At 37.0% G+C, this 14,579-nt stretch overlaps 1 protein-coding gene across 1 annotated transcript in view; it reads left to right on the top strand.

Moving 5' to 3' along the window:
* The window catches only part of FSIP2 (fibrous sheath interacting protein 2), a 140,620-nt gene that overhangs the window by 90,796 nt on the left and 35,245 nt on the right, over positions 1–14,579 (top strand). Inside the window, exon 16 of the mRNA XM_068968447.1 lies at positions 3,716–12,650. Within this exon, the coding sequence (XP_068824548.1) occupies positions 3,716–12,650 (8,935 nt within the window). The remainder of the gene's footprint in view (positions 1–3,715; positions 12,651–14,579) is intronic.

Below are 14,579 nucleotides of genomic sequence, written 5' to 3'. Positions count from 1 at the left end.
TGTCAAAAGGGAGTATGCTGCATAGGTGTTAACTTATCTTTGATTGTTGGCCTAATATGGGTATAACTGTGTGCTTGTTGCTCAGTTGCTAAGCTGTGTCCGACTCTCTGACCCCATGGACTGCAGCATGCCAGATTTCCCTGTCCTTCACTCTCTCCCAGAGATTGCTCAAACTCCCATCCATTTAGTCAGTGATGCCACCCAACCATCTCATCCTTTGTTGCCCCCTTCTATTCCTGCCTCAATCTTTCCCAGTATCAGGGTCTTTTCAAGGAGTTGGCTGTTCACATCAGGTTGGCCAAAGTATTGGAGCTTCATCATTGGTCTTTATAATGAATATTCAGGAATGACTTCCTTCAGGGTTGACTGGTCTGATCTTCTTGCTGTCCAAGGGACTCTCCAGCACCACAATTTGAAAGCATCAATTCTTCAGCACTCAGCCTTTTTTATGATCCAATTCTCACATCCATATATGACTACTGGAAAAACCATAGCTTTGTCTATACTGACCTTTGTCAGCAAAGTGATGTCTCTGCTTTCTGTGCTAACTTAACGCAGTGTTTTGGGTGTGAACAGCCCCATTACAGAAACTCTATTTTTTTTTTTTTTATTCTCCTGCCCACATGACAGCTTTCAAGGCTTTGCTCCCAGTTACTTATGTTTACTAGTTTTTGTTTTAAGAGTCATAACAACTTTGAACAGACTATTAGTTTATTATAGGCAAGAGGATTTTTATTTTTTTAATTTTAATATATTTATTTTAATTGGAGGTTAATTACTTTATAATATTGTATTGGTTTTGCCATACATCAACATGAATCCACCACAGGTATACACGTATTCCCCATCCTGAAACCCCCTCCCTCCTCTCTCCCCATACCATCCATCTGGGTCGTCTCAGTGCACCAGCCCCAAGCATCCAGTATCACGCATTGAACCTGGACTGGCAATTCTTTTCATATATGATATTATACATGTTTCAATCCCATTCTCCCAAATCATCCCACCCTCTCCCTCTCCCACAGAATCCAAAAGACTGTTCTATACATCTGTGTCTCATTTGCTGTCTCACATACAGGGTTATAGTTACCATCTTTGTAAATTCCATATATATGCGTTAGTATACTGTATTGGTGTTTTTCTTTCTCGCTTACTTCACTCTGTATAATAGGCTCCAATTTTGTCCACCTCATTAGAACTGATTCAAATGTATTCTTTTTAATGGCTGAGTAATACTCCATTGTGTATATGTACCACAGCTTTCTTATCCATTCATCTGCTGATGGACATCTAGGTTGCGTCCATGTCCTGGCTATTATAAACAGTGCTGCGATGAACATTGGGGTACACGTGTCCCTTTCAATTCTGGTTTCCTCGGTGTGTATGTCCAGCAGTGGAATTGCTGGGTCATACGGCAGTTCTATTTCCAGTTTCTTAAGGAATCTCCACACTGTTCTCCATAGTGGCTGTACTAGTTTGCATTCCCATCAACAGTGTTAGAGGGTTCCCTTTTCTCCATAGCCTCTCCAGCATTTATTCCTTGTAGACTTTTGCATCGTAGTCATTCTGATCCGACATAAATCACAGCAGGATCCTCTATGACCCACCTCCCAGAATATTGGAAATAAAAGCAAAAATAAATAAATGGGACCTAATTAAACTTAAAAGCTTCTGCACAACAGAGGAAACTATAAGCAAGGTAAAAAGACAGCCTTCAGAATGGGAGAAAATAATAGCAAATGAAGCAACTGACAACAACTAATCTCAGAAATATACAAGCAACTCCTGCAGCTCAATTCCAGAAAAATAAATGACCCAATCAAAAAATGGGCCAAAAAACTCAATAGACATTTCTCCAAAGAAGACATATAGATGGCTAACAAACACATGAAAAGATGCTCAACATCACTCATTATCAGAGAAATGCAAATCAAAACCACAATGAGATACCATTTCATGCCAGTCAGAATGGCTATGATCCAAAAGAGGATTCTTATTAATAAAAATCCAAAGTATGTTTTTAGTACATAAGCAGAAGTATATAGAAACAGATGGATTCTATGACTTAGACTCTTAGTCCAACTTTAAGTAAGTAAGTGAAAGTCGCTCAATCATGTCCGACTCTTTGTGACCCCATGGACTATACAGTCCATGGAATTCTCCAGGCCAAAATACTGGAGTGGGTAGCTTTTCCCTTCTACAGGGGATCTTCCCAACCCAGAAATCAAACTGCGGTCACCTGCATTGCAGGTGGATTCTTTACCAACTGAGCCATCTGGAAAGCCCAAACTTAAACATAGGATAGCACCATTGACCACTAAGGAAATAGTCGTTCAAATCTAGTCCCTGAGGTTTTATATAAAGCTCAAAAGGAGGAATTCTCTAAACCTATCCTTGCTCAACCCTCTTGACTCTTTGAGACGCAATTCTGGCCTGCCCTTATTTTCTATCTAAACGCGTTTGTTCCTTCACTGTATCACCTTTTCTCTGCCTTCTATGACAGTTTCCATTGATACTATCTTGTTAGATGCAAACCCATTCAGTCTCCATAAAGCATGAACTTTTTATTTTTGCTTATTAGATTCTTGGAGGAAAGTTATGACCAACCTAGATAGCATATTCAAAAGCAGAGGCATTACTTTGCCAACAAACGTCCATCTAATCAAGGCTATGGTTTTTCCAGTGGTCATGTATGGATGTGAGAGTTGGACTGTGAAGACAGCTGAGCGCTGAAGAATTGATGCTTTTGAACTGTGGTGTTGGAGAAGACTCTTGAGGGTCCCTTGGACTGCAAGAAGATCCAACCAGTCCATTCTAAAAGAGATCAGTCCTGGGTGTTCTTTGGAAGGACTGATGCTAAAGCTGAAACTCCAGTACTTTGGCCACCTCATGTGAAGAGTTGACTCATCAGAAAAGACTCTGATGCTGGGAGGGATTGGGGGCAGGAGGAGAAGGGAACGACAGAGGATGAGATGGCTGGATGGCATCACCGACTCGATGGACATGAGTTTGGGTGAACTCCGGGAGTTGGTGAAGGACAGGGAGGCCCGGCATGCTGTGATTCATCGGGTCACAAAGAGTCGGACACAACTGAGCGACTGAACTGAACTGATTAGATTCTTAACAATTAACTGTAGTCCTTTCCCTATAAACAAAACACAGGCTCACCTCTGCATCAGGGAATGAAAGGAGAGCTGGTTTCTTTTGCATCCTTACTTTTAGCTAGAAGAATGCCTCTGAAGGCACCCAAATGTTTTGACCATATCTGTTTGAGAAATAATTTGTTAGAAATAACCTGGTTCATTTTAAAATAATCTTACTAGGTTGTGGACACTATGTTTCTTCTTAAAAAATATATATGCATGTAATATAATGTGCCTAGACAGCAATTTGGCGATTTTTCATTTTCTTTCTTTTTAACCAAAATTTATTTTATCTTAGCCATAAATGTTAGGAAAAAATAAATAAATAAAAATATTCTGAGGGAATGAGAGCCAAATGGAAACTTATATTTTTTTTTATACTTTAGTGTAGAATAAATCAACTTAAAATTAATTTGGAATTCTAAATATATGTATTTACCATGTTCTCTTTATAACCATGATGGTATCAAGCTATGCATTGTTTGATATAAAATATCAAATGTTACCCTCTGTTGCATCATAGAGTAGATAGTTACATGATTTTCTTTTCATTCCTGCTTGCCTCAAACCAGGTAACTTCTGAAGAACTGAATAGCATAATTCAGAATATAATGACCTGGGTTGTGGCTACAGTTACCAGTATATTATACCCAGCTATCACAAAGTATGAAGAAAGGTTGAAAAATAATACATATCCAGTGTCTGATGACTCTGTCCTCTCCTCAGATAGTTCAAGTTTTTGTAGCACATGCAGTGAAGAGTTTACTTATGGAAGCTACACTTCTGCAACAATTAAATCATTTAAGAGAGAGCCCTGTGCATTTGCAGTTGACATATCAGTAAGGAGACCAACTACACCATTAAAGCCATCTGCCCATGTGGAAAAAGGAGTTGTGGGAGAAACATGTCACGTTACAGGACAATCTGTAACAAATGAACTAAAACATAATGAAACAAGCATGGCATATACATACCCTGACCTCAGAAGTTGTAAATCTGATAGTCATCTTCTAGCATCACCTGAAACAGGCACAAAAAAATCAAAGGATGCTACCACTGAAACAGATGATTTAGAGAATCCATCGTTTTCTGATCAAAAAGCAAAAGCCATGAATGAAATGAAGAGTTTAAAGAATGTTTTTGTTAACTTTAAGTGTCACTTAAAAGGAGAAACTGAATTGATTTTGGAAAGCATTTTTCAAGAAATAATGTCTGATTTAACACATGCCATTCCCTCTATTTCTTCTGTTACTGCTGAAGTTTTTATTGACCAAAGTGAGCCTGTAAGAGGAGACTTGGTTTCCAATGCTGATATCTGCTCAGTAGCTTCAGAAATTGTGGAAAATATGCTTGAGAAGCTACAGTCTGCAGTTGAGAAAAAATGTGTCCAGATATATTCACAAGAAGATTTATCAGTCAAAATTCAACCAAGCCTAACACCCAGTGGAGAATCTCTCACTCGATCATACAGAAAACCTTTAATAGCTTCAGTGCCTTCTACTGCAGAATCCATGTGTGATGTTGCAGAGGATATGGTGCATGCCATTTTAGAAAAGCTGATGACTCTTATGGCTCGTAAGCAAAGTGAACTTCCTCATCTTGAAGAGGCAACTAAACTTTCCTATCAGCAACATATGACAGACCCAACATATATGCGCCATATAAATGCCAACAAAAAGAAATGTAATCCTGAACTTGATGCAGCTAATTTAATTGTTAAAGAAAAGATACAAAATTTAATGTCAAATATTCTTTCCCAGTCCTCTTTGGTTGGCTATATAGAGGAAGCAATCAGCACTATACTAGGATATGTACAAACTGAACTTAATAATGAGAGACTTATTGCATCTGAAGAAACAGTAGTACTCCTTAAGTTGCTTGATGATATCTTTACTCAGCTACATCAGGAACCAGTAAAGGCAGGTAATCAAAAATGTAGACATTCTAGACTGATAAGTCCTGCTGACACTGAAGTAAAGTACAGACTCACTGGCACTAGATTATCTAATGGCCGTAGGTCTGGAAGACCATTTCTACCCATTAATGTTCCTGGCATGGTCCTTTATTCTGAAGATGATAATGAAGAAGTAGACAGAATTGTGGAAAATGTGCTTGATTCATCTTTCAAAGATGAAAAAGCAAAATCACAAGAACAAATTCCTGAGCATTGGTTTACAAAAGGAAACGCTTGTCTAGAATACCAAAGAAATAGCAAACTACCTACAAAGCCCGTTTCTCCAAGAAGCAAAGCTACATTTCATAGTCGCAGGTTAAGGACTGAGCTACCTTTTTTTAAGGATAGAAAAATTTTGAGGGAAAAACCCTGTTTGCATAAAGACATTTTATTTTTCAGCCAAGATCAAAAGCATCAAATACAAAAGGTTTCGGAAAACACAGTTAAAAGCATTTTAACAGAAATGCTCAAGGACATATCTTCTGTTCCTCCTGGTCACTTAGAAAGTAGAACTGACAAAGCTTCAGTTCTCGTTTCAGAAAAACCTCAAGAACCATCACATCAAGAATGGATGGACCAGCTGTTTTCTGTGTCAGAAATTAGTACAGTAGCTCAGGAAATAACAGACACTATGCTAAACATACTTCAAAAGGCAAGCTGCATTCCCAGTACCACCAAAAGTTCCATTTCATCATCAGTTCATCCAGCTTCTCAAGAGAGTCCTGACACTCTCCACATGGTCAAAGCAGCACCAAATAAAGAGCCATTAAAAATATGGTTCGACAGTGAAAAGAAAATGAAATATTTATCTTCACTCGATGGAGATCTGGCAAAACCTACCCTGTTAAAATCTGAAGAGAGTGAACCAAAACCTGCAGATGAAATTACTGATAAAATCATTAATGCAGTTTTTAAAAAGCTGAAGTTATTTATTTGTCCAAAATTGCAAATGGGCTTCAAGCCTTCACTTGCAGAGAAATCTTCATTACAATCTCAACTTAGTACTTACACAGCTAAAGTGGTAAATATCGTTTTGCTTGCTATCCAGAATGAACTAGAACTCAGTGAGGAAAACCTAAATCTTAGGGAAAAAAATTATACCAAATCCCTCACAGGTAAAGGATGTTTTACTGACACTAAGAAATTAGAATCTCTTGTCTCAAATCTCAATGATGACATCATGGAATCACCATTATTAACTTGTATTTGTGAAATATTATCCAGTGGACATTCAGATCAAAGCAATATTTCACTCTCTTCAGATAACTCAAAGCCAGCAACTTCACATGGATCTGATAATGTTGATAAAGGGAACATTTTGCCAAGCAGACAGGATAAAGCATCTTTTTACAAAATTTTAGCTACTCCATGTGCTCTCCATAGTGTCATTAATGGAAAAGATCTCAAAGAGAATTCCAGATTACAAGTGTTAGATAATATTGGGGAAACACTCTATGAAATGTTATGCAAGCTCATAGGGGCCCACCCTCACTGTCAACCATCTTGTTCTAAGCTAAGCAGAGAGAAAACAAACAAGAATCAGCAAAGAGCCACTGAATTGCAGTCTAATATTCAGCTCATTTCCACAACAATTTTGGAATATATCATTGCAAAATTATGTAGTGTCAACACAGATACTAGTTCAGTAAGTTCTGGATGTAAAGCTATCTCAGAGTCTCTCGATATTGACAACCTATCATTTACTTCAATTATTGAGGAAATGGCCAAATGCACTGACATAATCTCCAGCCTAGTTTCCAGGATATTTGAAGAGGATGATAAAGAGATGACTAAAAGCATGGAAAACCCTTTTGCTCCCAAGTCTTCCAAAACAGGGAGCGCAAAAGAAATGCATTCAAATAAGCTAAAAGCGGTAGCTTCAGATATTCTTAATATGGTTTTTGCTAAACTGGAAGGGTTTGCCAATGGAAATTTAGAAACTCTGGATTCTACTAATGATGAAAATAAAAAAAGCAGTAAGATGAACATGGAATGTGAAAGCTTCAGTGTTTTCACAGACACACATGAAGAACTATTGCAGTCAGCTTTATACACAAATGCAAAGAAAGTATCAAGTGCTATTTTGAAAGCTATTCAAACAGAATTAAATATGAACTCGTTAGCTTTGAGGACAAGTGTGAAAACACCACCACCTGAGAAAAAAATGCTAGAGAATATAGTCAGTTTTATCTTAGATGCAGTATCCTCAGATATGCTTAATGAAACTGAATCTGAAGAGAGAGACAGTGAAACTTATGGATACAAGCCAATCTATGGAAATTTTCTTCCGGGTGGAGCTGAATCAGATTCATTTCCAGAAGATGCTACAAACACAGAGAAAGAATTCATTGGTGAGAGAATACCACTAAGAGAAGAAACTCAATCAGATTCTCTTCAACAATGGGTTCTAGAAAGAACCTTAAACAAACTTGAAGTAAAGCTCAAAGAACCACAGAAATCACCAATTGTTCCCATTATAAGAAATATTTTGAATGAGATCTTTCAAAATGCTTTGGTCAGCCAATTAAATATGCTTTTTCTCTCCCACTCCCTTTTAAGTGACATCCCTCACAATGTTGAAGAGCCAATTGCTCAAACACCTGTTCCATTTATAGATAAAATGATGGTGTCTGAAGCAGATGTAACCATAGTGGCAGATGATGTTGTTACAACTGTATTTGATAAACTTTATACAGCTGCTAAGACAGAGACAATTGCAAGTGAAAATAGCTATAAAACCATCACCTTCTCAGCAAATGTTTCTTTCCATGAACACACCTATGGAAGAGGAAAACCTTCCATCACTGCACTGAACAAGAATCCATATACTCTTCAGTCCAGATTCAATATTGACAGACAGGCTAAAGGAAACATAGTTGAAGATATTGTGCAGGCAATATTAACAAGTTTAGAAACTTTTGTGACTTCCAAAGTACAGTCTCTTTTTTGTCCCCAAATCAACTTCACAGTTCCAATGGCTTCACCTGTTCAACAAGGTGAGAATACATTAAGCAAAGCTTTGTCAGCCAAAGATTTGTATTCTGAGGGTCAGTTTTCCTCTTGCTCAGTGGATAATGTTATGTCACAGAACACCAACTCATTTTGTCAGGTCTCTTTGAACAAATTAAATACATATGCAACAGAAGTGGCCAGAAAAATTTTAAAAGGAATAAAAAATGAATTAGATAAAGAGAAGGAAACTCATTTCTTAACTAATAACATTGCGGTTTCTGAAAGTATTGCAAGTCAAATTGTTAACACAGTGTTTGATATTGTATCATCCAAAGGAAAATGTGACAAGAACAGTTCTGACAAGGAGACCAGTTCAGATCAGCAAGAAGGTATTATTGAAAAGCTGTTTAAGAAGATTGAATATCGAAAAGTACTTCAGTTTCAAATACAAGACACCGTTGAAAGTGTCTTATGTGATATTTATGAAAAAACACTCAACCAGAATGATCTCTCATTTGCCGCACCCACTTTGAAACCTAGCATAGCTGGCAAACATTCCAGAGCAAATTCTGACACTGAGGGTGTAAATAAAATTCTTCCAAAGTTTTCAGTTCCTAAATCAGATGTTATTTTGATATCCAATGATATAGTAGATGTTGTGCTTCACAATCTCAGTTCTGATGTCATGCTTGCCATAAATGCAAAGGATCCTACTTCTACTAGATTGCCTCTGACCTTTTGTGATACGTTTCCAAAAGCACAGTGTCAACAGTCTCTCCTTATGGAGTCAGAAAGTGAAAGAGAAACAGAGCATTTTCCATCTTCAAAAATTCTTAAACCAGCTTATGCTAATGATAGGCAGATAACTATAGTAGAGAAAGAAGACCCCAAGAAATCTGTTCCTGACCCATGTGAGGAAAGTGCTAACTTCATTACTCAAAGTATTTTTAATTGGTTAGAATCATTTGCCACAGAAAGAATAGATTCGTTTATTATGCTTGCTTTCCAGCCTAAAGAAAAGTCATTTGTGAGACCAGAACTGGAAAACTGTAAGCAAGATGGCATCATCTTTCATGAACCAAGCCAGGTGGAATCAAATGCGAATATTCTGAAAATATCAAATGAAACTATTCTCAGCCAAGAGCTCACGGATTCCACTTTTGCCAGTTACAGAGAAAAACTTGGATCTACAATTCATCTATCACAAGCTAGTCTTAAGGAATATTCTGACATCATTGCCAGTGCCACTTTGAATTTTATTAAAAATGACTTAGACCTTGAAATCCAAAAGATGCATCCATATCCAAACAATGTTTCATTCCAAGAAATTACCATTGTAAGTGAAATTGTCAATGGTATCTTAAAGAGTTTACATAATAAAAGATCTGCAAAGGAAATCAGTTTTTCCTCAAAAGACAATCCTAATTTATTTTCACAATTAACCATTTCAAATGAAATATCACTGGGACAAAGAGCTCAGGAAAAAAACACCAAACTGTCCCTGTTTTCAAAGTATCCATTAGAACAAAACCAAATGACATTGGAAAGGGAAAGCCAAAGAATTGTTTTAGAAGAAATATTTATGAGAAATGAAAAATCAAAACAGAAAGAAAGAACTGCATTATTCAGTGCAGTGGAAGAAGTTTTAAGTAAAGTGTATCAAAAAATAAAAGAAATCATAGGCCATTTGCCTTCCTTTAATGAAAAACCCCACTCTAAAACATCAGACATAATACAAAAAAACTTCTGTCAATCACATATCAACAGTGCAGCAAGTGACATAATTGAAAATGTTTTGGGGAAAATGTACTCTGTAATCATGACATCATTATATGAAAATAACGAAGGAGAACCAGCTGACAAAAATATTTTACCAAAGAAATCACCATGCATCAGAGAAACTAAGTCAGGAATAGGAAGTAGTGTCACTAGATTTGTGCTACCACAGGTTTATCCTTATGCAGACAGTCGAAATATTTCTCTATTGGAAAACACTTTTTTACGATATTCACCATCACAAGTGGGGAAAGATTTAATCCACATGGTTCTCAAAAAGATCACAAATTTTGCCTCATTTTATCTTGAAGAAACTGTGTCCCATGAAAGTTGTTCTGATGAGTTGCAACCTTTAAGACTACACAGTTCTAAAGTGAGCCCTAAGCCAAGTGTTAAAACAAGTTTAAAAGCAAAATCAAAAGTTACTCCTTTGCCTAAATTTAGAACAAAACCACACATAGGACCTAGTCGTGCTAAGGCCAAGAGCAGGACCAAATTAAGTCCTGGAGAGAAGACCCTGAAAGACTTCTGGTCCAAGACTGATATTGGGCTGCCACACATCCTATCAACAGGAGAGGTCAAAAACTTACTGGAAATGAAACTGCCTACTTCGGAACTAAAAATGTATGCCAAGGATATAATAAGTAATATCCTGAAAACAATTGTTAAAGAATTGGAAAAGGAGACACAAGCTAGAGCAATGGTAAGCAATAGATCTTTACTATCTGATCAAATCATAGCAGCAAATCAAATAGTTAATACAGTTTTGCAAGGATTATATGCAATCAATAACCACAGTTCGGCTAATCCTATCAAATTCTCACATCTGGATGATCCCAAACTTTCACAGGGAAATATAGGTGCAGAGTCTCTCGCCAAACCACAAGCCTGTTTTTACTTGGAAAATGTTTCTTCACAGTTAGAACAGATTTTTCCTAAAGAAGGTATATTTAAAAAAATGTTTGACAAATGGCAAGCAGAATCAAATGACATGGAAAATGAAAAATGTAAGCTCTTAATGATAGCTGAAAATGATTTGACTGAAATTTCAATAAAAGCAAAAGAATTAGAATATTCTCTTTCGCTTTTAAATCTGCCATATCTTGAGGACTGTGAAAACTGGTTTCATAGTTGTTTTAAGGGAGCTTCTACTAGAGCTGAAGACACCAAAGCACAAATTAATATATTTGGAAGGGAGATTGTTGAAATGCTGTTTGAAAAATTACAGCTGTGCTTTTTGTCCCAGATGATCACCCCATATGGTAAAGAAACTCCAGCAATTAGGAAAGAACACATTACTACTAAAAGTAAATATGGTTTTCCAACCAAGGACATCCTCAGCAATGTACCAGTATGTAACACTAAAACCAAAGACCAAAGCGCTTTGGGCTCTAGCAACCAAATTGTTCGAGAAATTGTAGAACGGGTTTTAAACATGTTAGAGTCATTTGTGGACTTACAGTTTAAACATATCTCTAAATATGAGTTTTCTGAAATAGTGAAAATGCCTGTAGAAAATCTTTTTCCTGTCCAACAAAGACTATTGAGCAAAAAGATATTGCCAAAGTTACAACCACTGAAAAAAATTTCTGATGAATCCAAGTCAAGTACTATTGTTTCCAAGGAAAATGTACAGAATACCCTTCTTCAGGTTCATTCATTCCATTCAGAATTACTTACATATGCTGTTAATATTGTCCACAACATGCTTGGTGTAATTAAGAACAAGCTAGACAAAGAAATAAGCCAGGTGGAACCATCTTCTGTCAGCATATTGAAAGAGAACACTGCAGCAAGTGATATCATTGGTACACTGATGTACCAGTGTGCTCATTTCAGTGAGTCTCTAATCAAAAACCTTCCCAAGGAAAATTTCTTCCAAGGAGTAGAAAATACTTACATTGTTAACCAGGTTGAATTAGCAACAAATACGAAAATGCCCATGTTAAAGTTAAAGGAAGTAAGTTTTGGGAATAATCTTCCACAAAGCAGTGTTCCAGGTTTGGATTTTTATTCAGAGGAAAATATGAAAAAAAGGTATAAGTCTTCATCAAATTTACCTTCATATTCCAGAGCCTCTGTAGAAGACACAGCTAGAAACTCAGAGCCAATGAAAAGGCCTGATTCAGAAAACAGACCTTCATCTTCTAGAAACAAAGTGCAAGACACTATCCCAAAGGAATCTGACTTGGGTTATTTTGATCAAGCTATGAAAGGAAATAGCTCCCTCCCTGAAGGGAGTGTCTTACAAAAACTGTTAAAGAAAGCAAATGAATCCACAGAAACAGCATTAAAGCAAGTAATGTCATTTATGGAATTGAGAAAATGTGAAAATCCAAGAGTGTTTTGTTACGAGATCTCCAAACCAGTTGTTGAGCCTAACCAAATTCAGACAAGTGTTTCTCCACTCAAAATTTGTTTAGCTGCAGAAAATATTGTCAGTACTGTGCTGTCAAGCTATGGATTTCCAAATCAACCACACATTAACGAAAGCATGGAAACAATGAAACCATTTTTCATATCAAAGCAAGACCCTTTGTCTAAAACATCTGGAGGACAAAAGAATGAGGAGAAAAGTCTGCTTAGAATGTGGGATAAAAGAATCAGCTATATACTTGAAGAAGAAAACAAAGCTGAGGTCAGAAGGGAAGATTTTTCTTTATTACAAAAATGGGAAAATAAGAGTTACCTGAAAATAAAGACTCTGAAGAAAGTTGAAGTCATTGCTTTTGCTGACCATGAACTAGGTCCAAATGAAATTCATCTGGTATCCAGGCATGTCACCACATCTGTGGTCACATATTTCAAGAACTTTGAAACTAGAGGTAAGTAAGAGTGGGCTTAATTTAGAAAGAAATTAATCAGATATATGTAAAAGAGCTCCAGTTCAAGAAGCTTCATTTACTGTTTTCCTGAAAACAACCTTAGAGGGAGGGTGTTTAATCACTTCTTAATATAACAGGATACTAAAAAAAAAAAAAAAAAAAAGTTAAACATTCATGTGGTTTGAATCTGAAAAGGTATATTGCTCACTTTTCCATATCTGCAGATGAGAGAAAATGTGACTATTGAAAAGCAGGAGATTTTGGTTTGAACATGAGGTCTGAGTTCTAAACATTTTTAAAGTTGTTATGCATGACTTCTTTATAATTATACCAAATGTACAGGTAACTGATTGAAAGCTGTGTTTCAACTTTAAGGTGGACAGTTGAAGTCATTGCTATGATTAGTCAGTTTATAAAATCAGTGGTATTAAACATCTTGTTTTGTTTGTATTCCACTATTATTATATTCCTTTTAGGTATAATAATTTAAACATATCCTTGAAAGCATTTTTTTAAAAGAGGGTGAAGATATATATATATATATATATATATATATATATATATATATATATGTATCTAGACTGGTAAAGTAGCAATGAATTACTGGCAACTGGAATTAATGATCCAGCTCAAGGCTATAATGTATATATATATATATATTTAGCTTCTCAGGTGGCTCAGTGGTAAAGAATCTGCCTACCAATGCAGGAGACGTAGGATACATGGGTTTGATCCCTGGGTCAGGAAGGTCTCCCAGAGGAGGAAATGGTATCCCTTTCTTGTATTCTTGCCTGGAAAAATTCTACGGACAGAGGAGCCTGGCAGGCTGCAGTTCACAGGGTTGCAAAAGAGTCAGACACAACTTAGCAACTGAGCATGCATACATCTGTATGTTTGGTTGAAGTATATGATAGCCACTTTATGTCAAACCTGATAATTATTGGCAGTTTCATAAAATTCCATCTAATACTATTATAGCCTTGAGCTGGATCATTAATTCCAGTTGCCAGTAATTCATTGCTACTTTACCAGTCTAGATACATCACTTAACCATCATTGAAATAATAGAACACATATTATCAGTCCTAACTACTTGTACAATGAGGCCATTTCCTATAATTAAAACTGGTATTATTTCAAGGTGGACAGTTGGGTGTGCCTGCAGTTCTAAGCTTATAAGTATAATTTCTTCAAGCACAGCCTAACTGAACTTAGAGAATAAAGAAAAACACAGAAAACAGGAGAAGATAAGATTTGTAATCCCATCCCATTGGTATTTGACTCTGTGGTGGTTGTTTAGTCACTAGGTCTCTGACTCTTTTGTGACCCCCTGGACTGTAGCTCCTCTGTACATGGAATTTTCTAGGTAAGAATACTGGAGTGGGTTGCCATTTCCTTCTCCAGGGGATTTTCCTGACCCAGGGATCAAGCCTGTGTCTACTGTCTTGGCAGATCAGATTCTTTACCACTAGCCCCTTCTTTCTATCACGTCTCTTCTCTACTCCCAGACATGTCCAGGGTTTTTTAGCGATGTCACTCATGCTCCTTCCATGTGAAGCTCCCTTTCCTTACTTCTTTCATCTCACGATATCTAAACCCATCTAATTGTCAAAGTTCAGCTTAAAGCCCCCACTCTCCACTGGTCTTGCCTGATTCCACAGAGATCACTGTGCTCATGTTAAGATGTAACACTACACTACACTTGGAAATCAATTCTCTGTCCCAGGAATTCCAGCTCTTTAGAGCACCTTGGCTGCAGTCCATGGGGTCGCTAAGAGTCAGACACGACTGAGCGACTTCGCTTTCATGCACTGGAGAAGGAAATGGCAACCCACGCCAGTGTTCTTGCCTGGAGAATCCCAGGGACAGGGAGCCTGGTGGGCTGCTGTCTATTGGTCACACAGAGTCGGACACGACTGAAGTGACACA

Source organism: Capricornis sumatraensis, chromosome 3, assembly GCF_032405125.1.
Source record: "Capricornis sumatraensis isolate serow.1 chromosome 3, serow.2, whole genome shotgun sequence".
NCBI lineage: Eukaryota > Metazoa > Chordata > Mammalia > Artiodactyla > Bovidae > Capricornis > Capricornis sumatraensis.
This window is presented reverse-complemented; position numbering and strand designations above follow the sequence as displayed.